The sequence below is a fragment of the Solanum pennellii genome, chromosome 8, assembly GCF_001406875.1.
Source record: "Solanum pennellii chromosome 8, SPENNV200".
Taxonomy (NCBI): domain Eukaryota; kingdom Viridiplantae; phylum Streptophyta; class Magnoliopsida; order Solanales; family Solanaceae; genus Solanum; species Solanum pennellii.
Window position 1 is genome coordinate 62,305,194 of NC_028644.1, and position 17,696 is coordinate 62,322,889.

General features: G+C 32.7%; 2 protein-coding genes across 7 annotated transcripts; one reads left to right on the forward strand and one right to left on the reverse strand.

The window, feature by feature from the left end:
• Positions 1-1,109: 1,109 nt before the first annotated feature.
• On the forward strand, positions 1,110-6,913 carry LOC107028105 (pollen receptor-like kinase 4). The gene is made up of 4 exons (XM_015229156.2): positions 1,110-1,987; positions 3,663-4,256; positions 5,247-5,574; positions 6,348-6,913. Exons 1-4 carry the CDS (start codon positions 1,315-1,317, stop codon positions 6,703-6,705), a joined length of 1,953 nt encoding a protein of 650 aa, XP_015084642.1. The 5' UTR covers positions 1,110-1,314; the 3' UTR covers positions 6,706-6,913.
• A 272-nt stretch (positions 6,914-7,185) lies between these two features.
• Positions 7,186-14,010, reverse strand: LOC107026697 (U-box domain-containing protein 52-like). Of its 6 annotated transcripts, none has more exons than XR_003580136.1 (11): positions 13,762-14,010; positions 11,727-11,943; positions 11,093-11,196; positions 10,822-10,943; positions 10,243-10,448; positions 10,089-10,164; positions 9,656-9,947; positions 9,434-9,535; positions 8,946-9,374; positions 7,652-8,475; positions 7,186-7,571 (listed from the first exon to the last, which is right to left on the reverse strand). XR_003580136.1 is itself a non-coding variant. In XM_015227768.2 (9 exons), exons 1-9 carry the CDS (start codon positions 11,923-11,925, stop codon positions 7,702-7,704), a joined length of 2,304 nt encoding a protein of 767 aa, XP_015083254.1. In that variant the 5' UTR covers positions 11,926-12,051; the 3' UTR covers positions 7,651-7,701. The 6 variants fall into 6 exon arrangements, 1 of the variants encoding a protein (XP_015083254.1); XR_003580137.1 differs by lacking the exon at positions 13,762-14,010 and adding an exon at positions 12,035-12,065; XR_001457637.2 differs by lacking the exon at positions 13,762-14,010 and having other exon boundaries at positions 7,186-7,566; positions 11,727-12,050.
• Positions 14,011-17,696: the final 3,686 nt, after the last annotated feature.

Genomic DNA, 17,696 nt, shown 5'->3' on the forward strand with positions numbered 1-17,696 from the left:
TTTTTCAATTTTGGTTGATCATAGGATTTTTCTTTAAAAAATAAATAAATGATATTTTCAAATTTATTATCAGCTCTCCAATTATTCAACGTCTATATATTGATAACACAAATATTTTTCATAGACTATTGTGTCACCTAAAAAGTAATTAATGATATATATTCATGAGAAGTAATATTAGGAACTCATAGAATAACACAAGTTACCTTTTATACATATTGAATTTCATATATCGTGAAAAAATTGTTTGTACTGTTTTGATATGGAGTAATTCATATCCAAATAAGAAAGGTAAAAATCAATAAATCCATTTTTGCTTGTAAAATATTTTTTTGTTTCAATTTGTTGATTTGATTCAATTCTAAGTATAAATATCAAATTAACTAATAGTTGATGTGAATTCAAACATAAAATATTTGATAATCAGCATATGTAGAAAATATTTGAAAAAACTTGTGACAAAAATAAAAAGTGACAGTTCAAAAGTACTTTTTCTGTTTCAATTTATTTGTTTTACTTTTCTTTTTAATTTGTTTTTTCTTACTGTTTTTTTAGCAATTCATTAATTTTTGACTTTCAATCTGATATGTTTAAGATTATAATATTTAAAAACGTTTTGATATTTTTATACTTTATAACCACAACATACAAAAGTATTTTAATCTTAAAACTCGATATCAAATAAAAATATGATGAATAAATTAAAACGAAAAGAAATAACTCAAACAAACCAAACTATTGTTTTTGCAAGAATATGAAGGAATTCCACTCCCTCCAATGTAGTGGCGGACCTAGAGTACGCCGAGGGGGTTCACCACTCGATAAAAAGTTACATTGTATATTTAAGATATTTTTAAGAAATTATGTTTTTATATTGACTTTGAATCTCCTGAATATAAAACTAAAGGTTGACCTAATAATTTAGAAATTCAAACACTATTTTCTTTTTTTCCAAATAATTTCCTTTAATAAAAATTCTGAATTCGTCACTGCTCCAATCCCTATTAGTCAACCTCTCACCCCATCCCCACAACCCAACCAGTACAAACTATGTGAACAATATATCTGGAAACTGGCAAACAAGTTAATACTAAAATAGCCGGCTAATACAGCTAATCAGACCTTGTCAATCTCACCATTACTCAATTTCTTCTGTATCCCTCTTGCCCTATCTATCTATCTCAATTCAACAACAAAATCATAATCATCGCAATTCTCTCTGAATAAATTATCAAAAATATAACACAACTACCAATATCCTTCATTTTTATTTCATCAAAAAAAAAAATATAGAAGAAAAATCACCTTCAAACGATGGCTTCTTCAGCAAGGAACCGTCGGTGCTTGTTGTTGTTTTGTCTCCTGACGACGATGATGATAACTTCATCTTACAGTCAAGAGTCTGAACCAGCACTACTCATAAAATTCAAATCATCGCTCAAAAATGCCACGTCATCATCCTCACTCGGAAACTGGAATTCATCGGTGCCGCTTTGCACCGGCAACGATTCAAATTGGAACGGATTGCTTTGCTTAAACGGACAATTCTACGGTCTCCGTCTCGAATCGATGGGATTATCGGGAAATCTCGATGTCGATACGCTTTCTCGGTTGACTAATTTGCTCACTATGAGTATAATGAATAATAATTTTGAAGGTCCGTTACCGAACGTGAAGAAAATCGGAGGACGATTGAGAGGTTTGTTTTTGTCGAACAATCGATTTTCCGGTGAGTTGCCGGACGATGCTTTCGCCGGGATGAAGTCGATAAGGAGGATTTTAATGGCGAATAATGAGTTTACGGGGAAGATTCCGACGTCGTTATTGGGAATTCCGAAGCTTGTTGAGCTGCAGATACAAAATAACAAATTCAATGGAACAATACCGGCGTTTAATCAACAGGATTTTCAAATAAATGCTGCAAATAATAGACTTGAAGGTCCAATACCATCTCAGCTTAGCATCCAAAGTGCAAGCTCGTTTGCAGGTTAGCGTTTAAAGTTATACTCTCTGTCCCATTTTATTTTCGTTTATCGAGAATAAAAATTTGAACATGAAATCTTTTAATTTTTTAAAAATGAAATTTATATATTTATAAACTATGTAAAAATTATTATAAATTATAACAATTTATGATTTAAAATATTTCAAATATAAAAAAATTATTTAAATTTTAAAATTCAAAAATATCATACGAAAAAAACATATAAAAAATTATATAATCTTATGATTTAATAAAAGCGTTAAATACTAAAAGACCAATTCGAATTGGAATGGTAGAAAGTGATAAAGTAAATTTTTACCATCGTGTTAAACTTTATTATTATTATTACAAGAAAGAAGTTTACTGGAAATTGCTTTAAAACTAATTACTATTTAACTTACGCAAATTAATACGTATATTAAAATTTATATGTTTGAATATGAATATGAATATTAACATTCAATTATTAAATAATTAAAATTATTTTTTAATTATTAGATTTTGTTTTAAAATGTAAAATTACTAAATACTGTATAATTTTTAAAAATACTGTATATTAACTAATCAAATACATATTAAAATAATTTTTTAAAATTATATGAGGTGTCGTTGATGGCTAACAATAATAATTGTAAATTTTGATCGGAAATGGTGTTGGCTAATTGTAATGATTAATTGTAATAAATTCGTCGAGATTAATAATTGTGATGGATGATAGTGATAACTAATGATGGCAGTTGACAATATATAGTGATAACTGATGCTAAAATTATCGATAGTAATTGATGATATATGTATTTTGATTATCAATTGATAGAATCGAAAGATCTTGTCCGAACTATTAAATATCGTGCCATTAGACATTATAGTAATGAAGATAATATGTCAATTAGGGTGATCTCTATCAGATCCCATGAGATTGATATATATTGTCACTACTACATGAGCGCACGTCCTAATTAGGTTAAGTCAAATATTGATACCCTCTCGATCTCTTTAGCTGTATCAAATATAATAAGTAATACTAATTATTATTATTATGCTGTAATTTATTACATTACAATCTTTTAAATAGACGTACGTGGCAACTTTGTCTATCCCCTATATATACATCTGTGTACTCTATGAGTGTATATCTTTTTCTTTAGGGAGTTTCGAAAAGAATCACGTATTTCATATTTAGTAATTAATTTAATTATAAAATATGTATTTGTTTTTAATAAAATAATTTATGATTATATAAATATTTAATGATTGAGTTTAAATTATAAATTTGTCTTTCTTTTTGGGGTTAAAGGTCTGACATATATCTGAATTTTGATCGAAATTGCTGTAATAATTTTAAACTTTGGCGAGAACGTATTAACTTTAACATTTTTTAATAGTGTATTTTAAAGATATATAAGTATCGATATGGAGAAGTAACTATTTTATGACGATACAACATTTATATATGATGTTCACGTGGACACTTATATATATATCTATAAAATACACTATTAAATAGAATGGGGATATAGTTCCTGCCTAAAAATTGAAATTTTTACAGTAATTTCAATCAAAGTTCGAATATATTTTGAATTCTTATTTTTTTTTTAAAATCTAGTAATAAGTTAGACTAACTCATATGAATTGAAACAGAATTACTAATAAATTCAATGCTGTGTGAGTGAAACAGGAAATTTGGAGCTATGTGGTAAGCCAATGGCAGCATGTGCAACATCAAAGAAGAAAAAGAAAATCCCAATAGTGGCCATAATCCTTGCATCCATAGGAGGATTAATCATACTAGCCATTATATTATTTGCTCTTTTCCTTGTCCATAAACAAAGGAAAAAACCAACTCAATATGAAAAATCATCAGTAAAAAATCTGAACAAAAAACCCTCAGTACTTGGAGAAGAGAAGTACACGAAAAGTAGTCGTCGTCATCATCATCATCATGACAAGGCTGGTAAATTATACTTTGTAAGAAGGGATAGAGAAAAGTTTGATTTAGAAGATCTTCTTAGAGCACCAGCTGAAGTATTGGGAAGTGGAAGTTTTGGTTCTTCTTATAAAGCTGATGTTCCTATTGGAAAACCAATTGTTGTGAGGAGATTTAGACAAATGAGTAATATGGGCAAAGAAGATTTTCATGAACATATGAGAAGCCTTGGCAAGTTATCACATCCTAATGTACTTCCTCTTGTGGCTTTCTATTATAGGAGGGAAGAAAAGCTTTTGGTTACTGATTTTGTTGATAATGGAAGCTTGGCAAGTCATTTACATGGTGAGTTTTACAAAAAAAAATTACTCGCACTTGATATTTTACGTGAAATTATGCAATTTAAATTTTAATCAACTACTTTTTTCATGTCAAAATAAGTGACGTTTTAGATATTCAAGATAAATATAGTAATAATTGTTTTCAGTGTACGTTTATATTTAAGAACTAGTTCTTTTTAACAATGTTCAATTCTCAAGAAACATCTAATAGATAAGCATGCATTGAAGTATTCGTTATTTTTTATAATAGATCTGAAATGAGCTAAAATAACACTTATTTGGAAAAGAGAGTGAAAGTTAAAAGTGAAATTAAGACATGTCACTTAATTATAGTTAAATGATGATATATGTGTACAAAAATACATGGTATATTTTTATTAATTTAAGATCAACATGAGTGCAAATAAATTTTAACCACTCAAGTCAAGCATGATATCTGTCTCAATTTGTATGAAGCAGTGACATCATTTGAAGTATTAAATTATAAAAAAGTTTAAACTTTTTATACGGATTAAAGATCCTTTACAATAATATAGATAGTTGTACATAATAATTGGAGTTAGCTAGTTATCTCAAAATCAAGTGAATAGAGTAAAATTAATGTTTGTATTGCCAATGTATTAAAACTAATTTCTATTGAATTTAACTTATATATACTGATTATATAAAAAGGTGTTACACTATTTTTATATTTTAACATATATAGTACGTAATTCTTTTAGAAGATTTATTAGTGTAAAAGCATTGAAGACCATCTTGGTCAATTATGAGATAAATAATTTTTATCTACTTAAATTAATTTTTGAGATTAAATTATACTTAAGATCCATAACATGAGATCAGAGCAGAGCATGACTCATCTCAAATCTTTCTTACGATATGAAGCCTCACCCATGCTCGTGATATATATCCAGCCTTCCTCTCTTGAACTAGTTTTTGAGATTGACTTTGCGTTTCTCTTGATTTTGAACTAATTTTAGATTTTCTTGATCAGGCAAAAGAAATTTTAACCAACCAAGTCTTGATTGGCCAAGTCGTTTGAAAATCATAAAAGGAGTTACAAGAGGATTGGCTTATCTTTACAAGGAACTTCCAACACTAACACTCCCTCATGGACATCTTAAATCCTCAAATGTTCTACTAGACTACAAATTCGAGCCACTTGTAGCAGACTATGCCCTTGTGCCAGTAATCAACAAAGACCATGCCAAACAGTTCATGGTGGCTTACAAATCACCAGAATACATGCAAAATGAACGTCTCACAAGAAAAACTGATGTATGGAGCCTTGGCATCCTCATCCTTGAGCTACTAACCGGCAGGTAATAATACTTCATCCCCATCTCTCAAATACAGTCTGATGCATAAAGTATCTCACATTCACATAGAGATAGAAAAAAAACTAATACTTTCTCCATTGCAATTATTTTGCTTTTTCACTTTACGAGTCCTTTATAAAGTAGTATTCCCTCCGTTTCTCAAAGAATGACCTGATTTGACTTGGTTCGGAGTTTAAGAAAATGAAGAAGACTTTTGAATCTTGAGGTCCTAAATTAAAGTTATGTCAAATGTACGAAATTACTTTTTAATCTTGTGGCCTTAAACATGCCATATGAAAAGTTTAAAATTAAAATGTTACAAAAAAAGAAGAAAGAGATCATTCTTTCCGAAACAGACTAAAAAGGAAAAAAAATTATTCTTTTTGAAACGAAGGGAGTATTAATTACGATAATTGTACTACTTTAACGACCTTATATATCAAAGTTATACATCTTAGTATGCAGTTATCAAGATCATTTTGTGCATATACCAACACAAATTGCTTCATTTTGAGTTTCATATAGTGACAAGGAACCAAATATTAACATTTTAGGTTCACAAATTCTGATCCACTAAATTGTGAAATAAAAAGAAACCTCATAACAGTAATGTTAGTTGTGCACGACTTTCTTGATTCGGGTTAAGATGTGGCTAAAGTCTCTCCGAGGGTAGGAATGTTTGACTGGATACATAATTTTAAGACTTTTAAGTATACAAGTCATTTATGTGAGTACTATAAAAGCATGTTACTAAATATCAAGCTTAATTAACACAGGTTTCCAGCTAATTATCTAAAGCAAGGCAAAGGTGCAAATGCAGACTTAGCAATGTGGGTGAATTCAGTAGTAAGAGAAGAATGGACAGGTGAGGTTTTTGATAAAGACATGAACACAACAAAACATAATTGTGAAGGTGAAATGCTTAAGCTATTGAAAATTGGAATGTGTTGTTGTGAAATGGATGTTGCAAAGAGATGTGATTTAATGGAAGCTTTACACAAAATTGAAGAATTGAAAGAAAGTGATGAAGAAGATTATTCTTCTAATTCTTATAATTATGCAAGTGATAAAGGAGAAATGTATTCTTCTAAAGCCATCACTGATGATGATTTTTCCTTTTCTAGAAATGCTTAATAAGAGTATATATATATAAAAAATCTAAAACATAATATTTTGTCTTTTAATTTTTATTAAAGGGTAGATATATGTGGAAGTTAGAAAAATTAAAGGAAGCTTGCATCATGTAATATTCATGGATACTCTTTTTTTTTTCCTATTGGATTTTAAGTGTATAATTTGTTACAAGTTTTTTACTCAATAAAAGATGTTTGTTCATTCCTAATTGAGTTAGAAAATGATCTACTTTGCTTTTGGAATACAAGTCTTTATTTGTTTAATACTTCTTTATTAGTAATATTGATAGTTTCTTTTGCTGTCAGTGACGGAACTAAAATTTTCATTAAAAAGTCAAAATATAAAAACATAAATACACAAAACGTCTAGAAGATTTAACATATAATATGCGTATAAAAAAAGATCGACCTATTTATTACATTGTATTTCCTTTTCATATAATTTTAAAGATGACCTTATGCAAAGAAGAAATAAGGATAATTTAGTCAGACAAAATGTCCAGAGAGATAGATGATTTAGACTAGAGAGGGACCAAAGTTGCACATTTGGATTTATTAACAACCAAATGTGTACAATTGAACACTACTGGAATCAAAATCAAAATAAAATAATAAATGAAGGACTACAAATGCTATTTTCACTATTATATAAGGATGGAAATGTACAAACCTTTGTTATACTATAAAAACAATGATCACTTCAAACTTTTCTTTACTTCTCTTTTGGCTCTTCCCTTCCTCTCGAGTACGTTAGAACTATTCTCTACTAATCTATATGAGAGGAATGTACGTGCTTCATGATCGATGTGATCATCGAGCTCTCAGAGCCATATCATCTTGTTTTGGTAGCTAAAGTTTTGTCCTGCACTGATTATGGTGAAAAATGTATCAAGATTTACACATTGTATCAAAAGAACAGAATATGTGAATATAGTATATAGTCATACCACTACTCATTAACAAGTTAAGTATTCGTCGAAGATAGAATGTTGTTAATCTATTCGTGTTGACTTGCTTGGGAGAAGGAAGCTTGACTCGGATTTGTTGAGTGGCTTGAACTATAGAAGCCTGTTTGGCATGGATTTTCTTCACCAAGTGTTCTCAATCTCTCTAATTCCGGCATAATAACCTTGCTTAGATCTGGTCTATCTTTCCTTCTTAGCTCAGAACATTTCAATGATAACTTAGCTAGGCTTAAAGCATCATCACGGGGCCAATCAGGAACGGATGAATCAAGCATATCGTTGAATGTACCTTTATCGATTGCCCTCTCAACATGGTGAGTTAAACCCATAGGTGGTTTTGCTGTTAGTATCTGCAAGAATATGATACCTAAAGAGTAGACATCAGATTTTATACCAAGCATCCCCGTTTGCTGATATTCGGGGTCTATATAGCAGAAAGTTCCAGCAGTTGATGTCATTCGATACTGAGTTACAGTATCTGCCACTGATGGAGGGACAAGCCGAGCCAAACCAACATCACTAATCTTACTCACAAAGTTTCGATCTAGTAGAATATTTGCTGGTTTTAGATCACGGTGCACTATTGGTTCTGGTTTGCTTTGGTGTAAGAAAAGAAGACCAGCACCTATTTCAGCAGCAATTCTAAATCTATGCTGCCAAGAGAGTGCTGGTGAATTTCCTTTCTGGAATAGACGGTCTTCTAAGCTTCCGTTGGACATAAACTCATATATTAAGCAACCATACTCGGGACATGCTCCAAGAAGAAGCACCATATTAGGATGCCGTATGCAGCTCAATACTTCAACCTGCAATGAAAGAAGAGGGTGAGTGAGATAAGGGTACAATGCTACATATGATGTTCATTTATGAACGGAAAAACAGGACTCTTATGTGCATATTATCCGCTTATAAGTTGAATTACATGAAGATGCATTGGTTCTTAGTTCTACCTTTACGATGCATCTTTTTTTTTTCCCGTTTGCAGACTATATAGCAATTATTGGCTAGAAATGGATGCTAATTATATTGTTGTCCTGTTCCGGTGCCATCAACAAACCAATATAGCCATTCATCCTGTTTTATTTAAACTATTTTCGATGTACTTCAGTGGCTTGTTGCATTATTTATCAACTGACAATTATATTTTACAGATTATTCAATTCACTATAGCTTTAATAGGTTTTATGGAAGAGTCATTGACATGTTGGTATCAGGGAACACTATTCTTCTTCTTAGGTACATCTCGAAGAATTAAAAAGTATTATTGGCTTTATACCTCTTGTTGAAACTGTTGTCTTCCATGAGCTGCATCGGGGCGAAGGACCTTAACTGCAACATGTGTGTGGTCCATGTAACACTTGTACACTGGTCCATAACCTCCTTCTCCAATTTTATTAGATTCAGCAAAGTAGTTCGTTGCAGATTCGATCTCCTCTATCGAATACCTTCTATACCTTACATCTGAATTTGAAAGTTTATTTAGTACTTTATTCCTCTCTTCTGCTTCTTTTAGAGCTTTCATTTCTGCATTAATTCTCTTCTGAGATTCTAGTTCTGCAAGCCTCTGAGCTGCCTCTGCATGCTCAAGGGCTGCTCGAGATTTTGCCTTCTCCTTCTCTGCAAGTGCTAATGCAGCTTCTTCTGCAAATCTTGCCTCTTCTATTCTTCTTTGTTCTTCTGCTTTCCAACGCTGGAGTTCTGTCGCCTACAATTGACAACGTGTCAAGTCATTGATGCAAATCACAAAGGAGCAGAATTCCCTACCTTTTGTTGTGCTGTGAGTGCTTCTTTGCATGCTGTACTATACATTTCCATTGTTTGCTTGAGTTCCAGCTTCAGCCTTCTCATTTCTGCTGCTACGTCATCCTTTAAATGAAACGAAAAACCTTTAGAAGCTTAAGTGCTTGGAGTATAATTATGTGTAGCAGTTTTGATCTTAGTATCTATAGTTTTCAAAAGCTCAAAATGATATCTTTGATTGCCTACCGGTGTCGAGGAGAATGATGGTCTATCACCCTCCATTGAAAGAAATGACATCTCTGATGGCATTATGTCCAACGATCTGCGCCCCATGGGCATGGGTTCAAAACTTTGCCCCTCATAATCAGAGAAACCTGATAGCCGGGGTGGGGTTGTTCCGCTATCAAAGGAATCAGCAAATGAAGGAAACATATTGTCAATACTTGGCCTACCAGAACTGACAAAGGATATGTCAGTATCTGGCTGAGAAATCTCATATGGTTTGCCATTTGGGCCTTTCCTATGAGTGAAAGGGGACCTGTTTACAACAGCGATACACAAGTTAGGTCTCGGAATGAAAAAAATATGCAACATTGTCCATTTTCCCTTACTTAGCAGTTGATTATTGTGATAAAAACACGATATGTTTTGAGTAGGAAGTGAAGATAATTTGACTTACTTCATGTTGAATGTATCACTATGAAGGTTGGACATGGGCATATCAGATACAGGCTTTGGAATCCCAGATATAGAACCTATTCGAAACATATCATAATTAGCTTTGCACAAAGAAATGAGCTGAATTGAAAATTTTGCTTCTAGTGTTTGCATACCTCTGGGAGGGACATTAAAATCTTCAAATGAATTAGATTTGACGTTGCCATTCTGCGTGAACTGGTGACGTAGTGGGTGGACAAATGGTGCGAGACGAGCAGCAGATCGTGTTGATGAAATCTTTCCAGATTTCGAGATGACATACACAGTGCAGAAATCAGGAACACCTTTTAACACATTTCCAGGAATATCTTTGAGTTTAAATCTGATAAGCAGAAAGGCTACTGTAATTAGTCCTTCTGAAGATGTTATTATCTTCCAAATATAAACGCATAACTAAAACACGGTCCATATAAGAATAGTGCAATAAAATGCAGATGTAAATCTTTGCTTTTGTTCTTCACAAACTTCTGATTTAGCTTCGGAATCAAATTTGCTAGTGTGTTTTATGCATTACTTAACAAATATAGCTTCAAATGAACTGAAACTGTGACTATACATATAATACAAGTTACTCATCTAGGTAATTCCTTCATTCAAGAGATACATCGTATATACTGCTCCCTCCGTCCCAAATGTTTTTGGCGCCTTTCCAACTAGTACAAATATCAATGCATGCATAGAGAGAGTAATCATACCTGAGAAGGCCGCCTTTTGCTGCTGCACCAAGAATTAGTACTTCTATAGCTGTTCGATTAATATATTCAACGATTGCTTTGACCACATCGGCATCCTCTAGCACAACATCATGACACTGAATCTGTTATTTATTGATGCAAAGAATCTAGATTAGAAAGAATAAGGAAATGACTATGAAAATAAGCAATTCTAAATGCCAAAGATGGATTCTTGATCTATGTTTGAAGGTTCAGTAGGAATTCATTTGAAGTTTCGAGATTGAATACTAACATCTTTACGTGTACAAAATACTCGGAAAGGAAGAAAGAGTTCCTTCAACTGTGGATCCAATTCAGTCATTCCTGATCCATCATTGCTACCATCCTGGTTTATCCCTGATATGTAAAAGTAGATCAGTTAGTCCTTGTTACTCTTCTCATAAAATAAACTCCAAAGAAAAATAATCCTCACTTTTCCTTTCTCCACTTTTTGATTAGCGAGGGACGGATAGAAATGACACGCACAAACTAAATTAACTGATATCGTAAGCCCCAAACAACCAACCAAGCAAACCAAACCACATTTCGCGATAAGATTTCACACAAATTTGTCTCTTAAAAGGACTATGGCGATTAAGAACAATCTCCTCTTCCCAAAAAAAATCTCTAAGAGTCAATATTTGTACAAATTTCCACAAAATCAACGAAAAGATAAACACCATTGTCAATCCACTCCCAAAGTTGGTTCCTACAACATTTATTCAAGACATCATGATCCCAAAAATAAGTTTATTTGTCATATTATCTCATAACGTGACTTTCTCAGATAATAACTATTAGTTGAATAACCATCCACATTCCAACTTCACATATAGAATTTGATTGATCCACAAAATCATATAGATATGTAAACGCGAGAGACTTACTGTTCCCTGATTGAGAAAAAGGCGTGCCGGATGCTTTAACTTTGACATGGATCAAAATAATAGTCTGTCCCCTGGCTAAAAGATTATCAACAGCCCATTTTAGAGCAACTTGGCTTCCTCTATCTTTGTCTATGGCCACAGCTATCAATTTATTCAATGGAGGTCCCCCATGATTCATTGCTGTTGGTGGAGCCCACATTCTATACTATTTTACCATCTGTTTTTGAATCAACAACACATTCCAAATTCTGTTATTCTTGAAAAATTCAATAATGAAAAGTTACTCTTATTTACTCATTTGCTTCTACCTTTTTTTCAGATTAACGAAAATTGTGAGCAAAAAAAAGTTTAGCTCTGTTTGTTAGAATGCCCAAAAAAGAATGAAGATGATTTTGAGGTGTAGTTAAAATTTGAAGGGAGGCCCATGTTTGGCGGGTATTTTGGTTGTTACAACATAACAAGAGGTACTATGTCACTCATTAAATATTAGGGAAAAATATAATTTTAATAAAATAATATTTTTATTTGATAAAAAATTAAATATTTACGTTTGTTAATGATGGTAGACAGGTTTGTAGTTGTGCTGTGGCTAGTAAAAGTGGAGGTAGTGATTGTTGGTGTTAGTGGCTAGTAATGACGATGATAATATTTGTGATGGTAGAGATAGATGGTAGTAGATTAACCATAGTGATAGCAGTTGCGTATTATTATACTGATGGATGTGGTAGTAACTAACAATAGCGGTTGACATCAGTAGTGATTGTGATGATAGAGGTGGTTGGTGATTGACGATTAAGGTTTCGATAGAAGTGATTAATGATAGTGGTGACTAATGGTTGTGGACAAAGTGATGGTAACGAAATAGATTTTGTTATTAGGAAAGAATATCTCTACCAACACAAATTAAAATAAATAAACGATGAATGACCTAAAATATTCTTAAATTATTGAATTGGTATAAAAATACCATGCGTTAACCTATTGACCTCAAAATGGTATTGGAGTTAACCTTTGCGACCCTTTATTACCCTTATTCACAAACGGCTCATTAATTGAATTAATTAATTTTTTCATTTATAGATAGCTACACTCATTCAACAAAATATTTCTTTCTCTATCAAAACTATTGTTAGTGCCGGAGTTATGCTGGAAATAATTTAGGTTGATGGGTTTTCGTGTTTAGAATAATTGGGTTTTTTGTTGGGTCAGGTATTGGGTGGATCTGCGTTAAGGTAAATTAATTTTTCTAACAAATCAGATCATGCCACATATTGAATGAAAAGATCAATTAATTCAATTAATGGGCCGTTTGTGATAAGGGTGATAAAAAGCAACATAGGTTTACTCCAAGGACATTTTGTGATCAATAGGTTCACAAATGGTATTTTAACCAATTTCAATAGCTTAAGAGTATTTTATGCCCTTCCACGATAAATAAATAATAATATTCAGTTTGAAACACATTTAAATTATTACTTTTTTCACAAGTTTCACATCCTACAAACGACACCACTTATTCTATTTTCTTATATAAATTATCACCAATTTTGAATTAACGTAGAAAAATAAGTCACATGAATCCGTCATTTACTAAAAATTGTATAATGGAAAGGGATAAAGAATACCCCTTAATTTTAATTTATTAATTGACTATATCCTTACTTTAAAACAAAGTCGTTCTTACCCTACCGTTACAAAAGGATTCATGCTTTTCCATAGAGTTACAATGCTATGCATAATTTATAATTCAGTTATTGTATTACTACTTTCCAATCTCCTTCTTCATCCAAAACAAATGTAGTATTCTCTTGAAAAGTCAGTTTTCGTATCCACGGTATTATTTCAATCTTATTTTCAAATTGGATTTAAAGAAATCACACTCATGTTTTCTCGTTCTATCGAATTAAATTAGTGTACACATGCATAAACAAATTAAGAATAAGATCCAGTAGTTCATAAAGCAATCTAAGAGAAATTCATTTTCACAATCACAACTAATTCACAAGAAAATCATAAAAACGAAAGAGAATTTTGCCTCTATTTCATCCTGTGCCTCAAAGGTGTTTCTTCTCCATCAACGTGAAAAAACATCTTCAAAATTCAGCAAATAACTCAATGGATATTAATGAAACTTTGTGGAAGTGTATTTTTTGGATCGATTCGATCCATTTCGGACGAAATTATATTTTGTGGCTTTTGGGAGGTTACTAGGTTAGGAGAAACAAAGTGATTGTGTTACTGAGATTTGCTTTAGAGATGGAGGTGAAGTAGGTATGAGTTAAGTTTGTTAGGTCGGGTTTGGATTATATTTGGATGACGAGTTATTTTCTTGGGTTGATTTTTGTTGATCATGGGAATTCTGTCCAAGGTGGGGCATGGATGATACGTTTTGTAACATTAAGGGTAAGAACAATTTTATTTTAACGGTAAAAATATAGTCAATCAATAAATTAAAGTTAAGAGATGTTTTTTATTTTTTCCCTGATATCTGTATTATTCTAAAAATATGTAGTATTATCTTAAGACACTTATGGTCGAAAGAGATTGGACTGATGCATTTGATGAGAGGTGATTTTAATTGCTTCAAGTTAAATATTCGAATCTCACTTAATATCATTTGATTCTTTTTTAAAAGGCAGAAGTATTATAAACAAACTCAAACTTAAAAGTGGATTATTGGTTTCTTTTACAAACTATTGATAGGCTTAAAAAATTCCTATTTTGACGAACTAAGCTTAAAAACACCCCTCTCATTTCATATACAAAAATATGTCATTTAGGCGCTACACGTGGATTTTCCGAAAGGCAAAAGGGTCTGTTGAACCCTTATACTTGTATAAGTTTGTATTGTAAATCTTTTTACTTGCTCATTTTTCATCTAAACACCTGAACTCATCGAAACACAATATTTTAAACACTAGTTTTGACTTGGCATTCTATGTGGCAGCTAATTCCAAAGAGCGCGTGACACACACCTATTAGGAATGTGAGACTCTTGAAAAAGGGTCTAACAGTCATATTAGGGCTTTATAAAGCCACCATCTTCCTGTTTGTATCTAACACCATTGTTGGACAAAATTTGAGGTTTTCTTGACCTTTTTTTTTGATCTTTTCCCCCATATTTCTTCTCTATTGTTTTTTCATTATACTACTTCTTCGTATGAAACATGCCTTGGAAGACATAACACTACGACCAAAATATCAAACACTAGAATTAGGCACAAAAGAAGCAAAATCCCCAAAAGATTTCAACAAAGTTGATGTAATAGACTAAAACCCCAAAATCAAATAAAGACACAAATAGAGACAAATCTAGACTAAACAACAAATAAATTCGAAAATAATTTTAAAAACCTACCTAGATAAGGTGAAAATCAAACAAAAAAACTCAAATAATTTTTTAGCTTGACCTCTGTTTCAGTAACAAACCAAACCCAAACTTATTGCCTTCTTCTCATATCCTCCTCACCTTCTTCGACCAAACTGCCTTCGTTCTCACCATCTCCGACAAGCTTCAACCAGTAACTATAACCAAGAACCGACAACAACAATTAAAACCCCAACCTAATTCCATTAATAAATCTTGACTTTCATAACACCGCCAGTTGCAAACATCTGGAAACAATCATACCACCCAATAGAATCCCAACCTTCCTTAGTGCCACTAATCACCACCAAAACCACAATCTAACATAACCCAAAATCAACACTTAACTCCGACAAGATTGTGAACAATTAGAAATCATGCCGATATTGTTACTTCGGACTAGATTTTGTAGCACTATTGCTTGAAAATGAGCCTCAAACATTTAAAACAGCTATGTCTTCGTCAGAGTCAACTTATTGGAAAGAAGCAGTCAACAGTGAGATTGAATCAATTTTAAGCAATCACACTTGGGAATTGGCTGATCTTCCTCCAGGAAATAAACCTTTAGGATCAAAGTGGATCTTTAAAAGGAAAATGAAACCTGATGGGACTATTGACAAATATAAGGCTAGACTGGTAATCAAAGGGTACAAACAAAAGGAAGGTCGGATTACTTTGACACATACTCTCCAGTAACAAGAATAACTTCAATATGTTAATAGCACTAGCAGCAGTGCATGATCTTAAAATCCACCAAATGGATGTAAAGACAGCCTTCTTAAATGGAGAGTTAGAGGAAGAAATTTACATGGAACAACCTGAAGGGTTTATAGTTCCTGGTAAAGAAAAGAAAGTGTGCAGACTTGTGAAGTCACTTTATGGACTCAAGCAAGCACCCAAACAATGGCATGCTAAATTTGATCAAATAATGTTGGCAAATGGATTCAAGATTAACGAATGTGATAAATGTGTTTACATTAAAAACGTTATGAATCATGAAGTCATTGTTTGTTTGTATGTTGATGACATGTTAATAATGAGTAAAGAAATTGACGATATAAATGCTACTAAGCGCATGTTGTCCAGCAAGTTCGATATGAAAGACTTAGGAGTTGCTGATTTGATCTTAGGGGTCAGGATTATCAAAACTCCCCAGGGACTAGCATTATCTCAATCTCATTATATTGAAAAAGTATTGGATAAGTTCAATTACTTGAATTTCAATGTAGTCAAAACTCCAATTGATTTAAGTTGTACATTTAAAAAGAATGAAGGTCAAAGTGACTCTCAATTGGAATATGCCAGAGTGTTGGGAAGTTTGATGTATATTATGAATTGCACGCGACCAGATATAGCATGTGCTATTAGTAAACTGAGTCGGTACACTAGTAATCCGAATCAAACTCACTGGATGGCTATGAAACGTGTGTTGGGTTATCTAAAATGGACACAACATTATGCTTTGCATTATAATAAATATCCTGCTGTGATTGAAGGATATAGTGATGCAAATTGGATCACCGGGTCAAATGATGTAAAATCCACGAGTGGTTATGTATTCATACTTGGTGGAGGAGCTGTCTCTTGGAAATCGTCCAAACAGACATGTATTGCTCGCTCCACAATGGAATCTGAATTCATTGCTTTGGATAAGGCTGGTGAAGAAGCGGAATGGCTCCGGGATTTCCTAGAGGATATTCCATTCTGTCCCAAACCTGTTGGACTAATTTCCATACATTGCGATAGTCAAGCAGCAATAGGTAGGGCAGGGAGTGTTATGTACAACGGGAAGTCTCGTCATATACGACGGAGACATAACACCGTAAGACAACTGCTCTCTAGTGGAATTATCACAATTGACTATGTAAAGTCAATCGATAATGTGTCAGATCCACTAACGAAAGGCCTAGTGAGAGAGGCAGTTGAAAGATCATCTAAGGGAATGGGTTTACGACTTAGGACAAGTCAGCATGACGGTAACTCTATCTAGCAGACTGGAGATCCTAAGATCTAGATTCAAGGAGAAAAACAAAGTTGTGACTGACGGTTCGACATTGTCAATTAACTCAATCCATTCTCATGATGAAGACAATGTTCAGGAAAAGGTTAAGACTTTAAGGCTTGTTAATAAGGTAATAAAGCTTAAAGTTTTTAATGATTTGCTAAGTTTGGTAGATTTGACCAAATAGTGTATCTACGAGATGACACGGTTAGAGATCACCTATGTGAGTGTGAAGTGGAAGTCGCTTCAAAGAGAATTTTATGTCAAAAGCCTATTCTCTATACACTCATGAAACCAGGAGGTGTTCATGGCCTAAACGAACACAACCGTAAGAATCATAAACAGTAAAGGGTTAACTGTGTGACATATGGTTGTCTAGGTATACACCAAGGCTCGACGGTTCAAACATATCACTTTTACCGATTGACCGAGTATATCCGACATATGTTCACTACGGAAAGTCCAAAGGGAAACCTACTTATCCAGATGCAATTAATCCTTGCTTGTAAAGTACACAATTGTCTGTGCATTCCTATGTTATAACCATTCCCCATCAATGTGGGGGATTGTTGGGTATGTAGAAAGAATTGATGGGAAATAG